We start from the raw sequence: 2,481 nt of genomic DNA, 5'->3' as shown, positions 1-2,481 counted from the left end.
ATCCGGGGTCACGAAGGGCCCGAGTCCCCTAAATTCAGGGGTGCGTGTCCTCCCTTTTGAAGGGCTCCCTAATTCTATAGGCCTGTGTCTTGGAGTCTGGGGTCATCAAAGGCTCTTCCTTTCTCCGCAGGATTGACAGCCTCCAACTACTCGGGCCTCGGTATTAGGCTTCGCCTCACTGGCTCCTCTGCACAAGAGGAAGCCCCAGACCACAGCTATGAGTCCCTTCGTGTGACATCTGCGCAGAAACACGTTCTGCATGTCCAGCTCAACCGGCCCAACAAGAGGAATGCCATGAACAAGGCCTTCTGGAGGTGTGACCTGCAGATCCTGGAGGCCTGCCTGCCGGGGGAGGCGGGGGCTGCGGGACTGAGCCAGAGTGGAACCTTGTGGGGAGATGGACTTGAGGGCAGGGTATTCCCACCCCATTTGTAGCCCTTCACTCGTTGCTTCACAGAGAGATGGTAGAGTGCTTCAACAAGATTTCGAGAGACGCTGACTGTCGGGCGGTGGTGATCTCTGGTGCAGGAAAAATGTTCAGTGCAGGTACCAGACGCTCTTCACACATCCTACCAGCCTTCCCAGCTCCTGGCAATAGACAGTGGAGCAGTGCTTCTTAATTAGGGTTTTAAGCAGCTTCTAACTTACACTTTTTTTGCTGTTCGTTTTGTTGTGTTTGTTTGTTTGTTTGTTTTGAGGCGGGGTCTTGCTCTGTTGTCAGTCTGGAGTGCAGTGGCCCAAACTCAGGTCACTGCAACCTCTGCCTCCTGAGTTCAAGCAATTCTCCTGCCTGGGACTACAGGCGCGGGCCACCACGCCCAGTTAATTTTTGTGTTTTTAGTAGAGACGAGGTTTCGCCATGTTGGCCAGGATGGTCTCACTCTCCTGACCTCATAATCTGCCTGCCTCAGCCTCCCAAAGTGCTGGGATTATAGGCGTGAGCCACCAATCCGACCCCTAACTTACAGTTTTATCTGTTTTTTGTGTGTGTGTGGTTTTTTTTTTTGGGAGACAGGATCTTGCTCTGTCACCCAGGTTGGAGTGCAGTGGCCTAATCATAAATCACTGTAACCTCAAATACTTGAGCTCAAGCCATCCTCCCACCTCGGCCTCCCAAAGTGCCAGGTTTACAGGCAGGTGCCACCATGGCCAGCCCTATCATTTTTTTTTTTAAAAGGCCTAATTTAAAACATTCAAATATGAAAATTAGTCCAACAGAACATGACGGGATCATAGGCTCTGAAGTCTGGGTTTCCATCCTGGATCTATGGCCATGAAGAACATGCTTAACCTCTCAGTCTATAGCTGTGTCAGCATATAATATAATAACATGCTTTCATGCAACTCTGCAACTCACTCATTGATTTCCAGTTACAGGTCAGTTGGATATTTGGATTGACCCACTGACCTGTTCTTCAGATGGGAGAATTTCCACTGATCACAGTTACTAACTCTTTCCTCATCTCTGTTCTCCTGTAAAGCCCACAGGAGATTTTTTTGTTTTGTTTTATTTTGTTTGTTTTGTTTTATTTTGTTTGAGACAGAGTTTCGCTTTTGTTGCAATGGCACAATCTCAGCTCCCTGCAACCTCTGCTTCCTGGGTTCAAGTGATTCTCCTACCTCAGCCACCCGAGTAGCTGGGATTACAGGCGTCTGCCACCACGCCCAGCTAATTTTTTGTGTTTCTAGTAGAGATGGGGTTTTACCATGTTGGCCAGGCTGGTCTAAAACTCCTGACCTCAGGTCATCCATCCGCCTAGGCCTCCCAAAGTGCTAGGATGACAGGTGTGAGCCACTGCGCCCAGGTACCACCCACTGATTTTAAATTTCAGATATTGTAGTTTTCAATTCTCCAATTCCCATTTGGTTCATTATTTATTTATTTATTTTGAGACAGAATCTCGCTTTGTCACCCAGGCTGGAGTGCAGTGACACAATTCTGCTCATTGCAACATCTGCCTCCTGGGTTCAAGCAATTCTCCTGCCTCAGCCTCCTGCGTAGCTGGGATTACAGGTGCCTGTCACCAGGCCTGGCTAATTTTTTTTTTCTTTTTTGTAGAAGGACTCTCACTCTGTTGACTAGCCTGGAGTGCAGTGGCACAATCTCGGCTCACTGCAATCTCCACCTCCCAGGTTCAAGCCATTCTCTTGCCTCAGCCTCCCGAGTAGCTGGGATTACAGGCAACCGGCACCATGCCTGGCTAATTTTTATATTTGTGGTAGAGACAGGTTCTCACCATTTTTGCCAGGCTGGTCTTGAACTCCTGGCCTTCAGTGATCTGCCCACTTTGGCCTCCCAAAGTGCTGGGATTACAGGAGTGATCCATTGTGCCTGGTCAGTTATTTATTTTTTGTCATGCATGTTTTTCTTCCTGCCATTGAGCATAGTTATAATGACTGATTTAAAATCCTTGTCTTCTGGCCGGGCGTGGTGGCTAACATGGTGAAACGCCATCTCTACTTAAAAAAAAAAAAAAAAAA

General features: G+C 48.2%; 1 protein-coding gene across 1 annotated transcript in view; it reads left to right on the top strand.

Moving 5' to 3' along the window:
* LOC105534634 (delta(3,5)-Delta(2,4)-dienoyl-CoA isomerase, mitochondrial-like) overlaps positions 1 to 2,481 on the top strand; it is a 24,359-nt gene that overhangs the window by 2,886 nt on the left and 18,992 nt on the right. The window contains exons 2-3 of the mRNA XM_011973409.1: positions 131 to 314; positions 458 to 609. Of these exons, the coding sequence (XP_011828799.1) occupies positions 131 to 314; positions 458 to 609 (336 nt within the window). The remainder of the gene's footprint in view (positions 1 to 130; positions 315 to 457; positions 610 to 2,481) is intronic.

The sequence above is a fragment of the Mandrillus leucophaeus genome, unplaced genomic scaffold, assembly GCF_000951045.1.
Source record: "Mandrillus leucophaeus isolate KB7577 unplaced genomic scaffold, Mleu.le_1.0 Scaffold137, whole genome shotgun sequence".
NCBI lineage: Eukaryota > Metazoa > Chordata > Mammalia > Primates > Cercopithecidae > Mandrillus > Mandrillus leucophaeus.
Note: the sequence above shows the minus strand (reverse complement) of the source record. Positions and strands in the feature narration are given on the sequence as shown.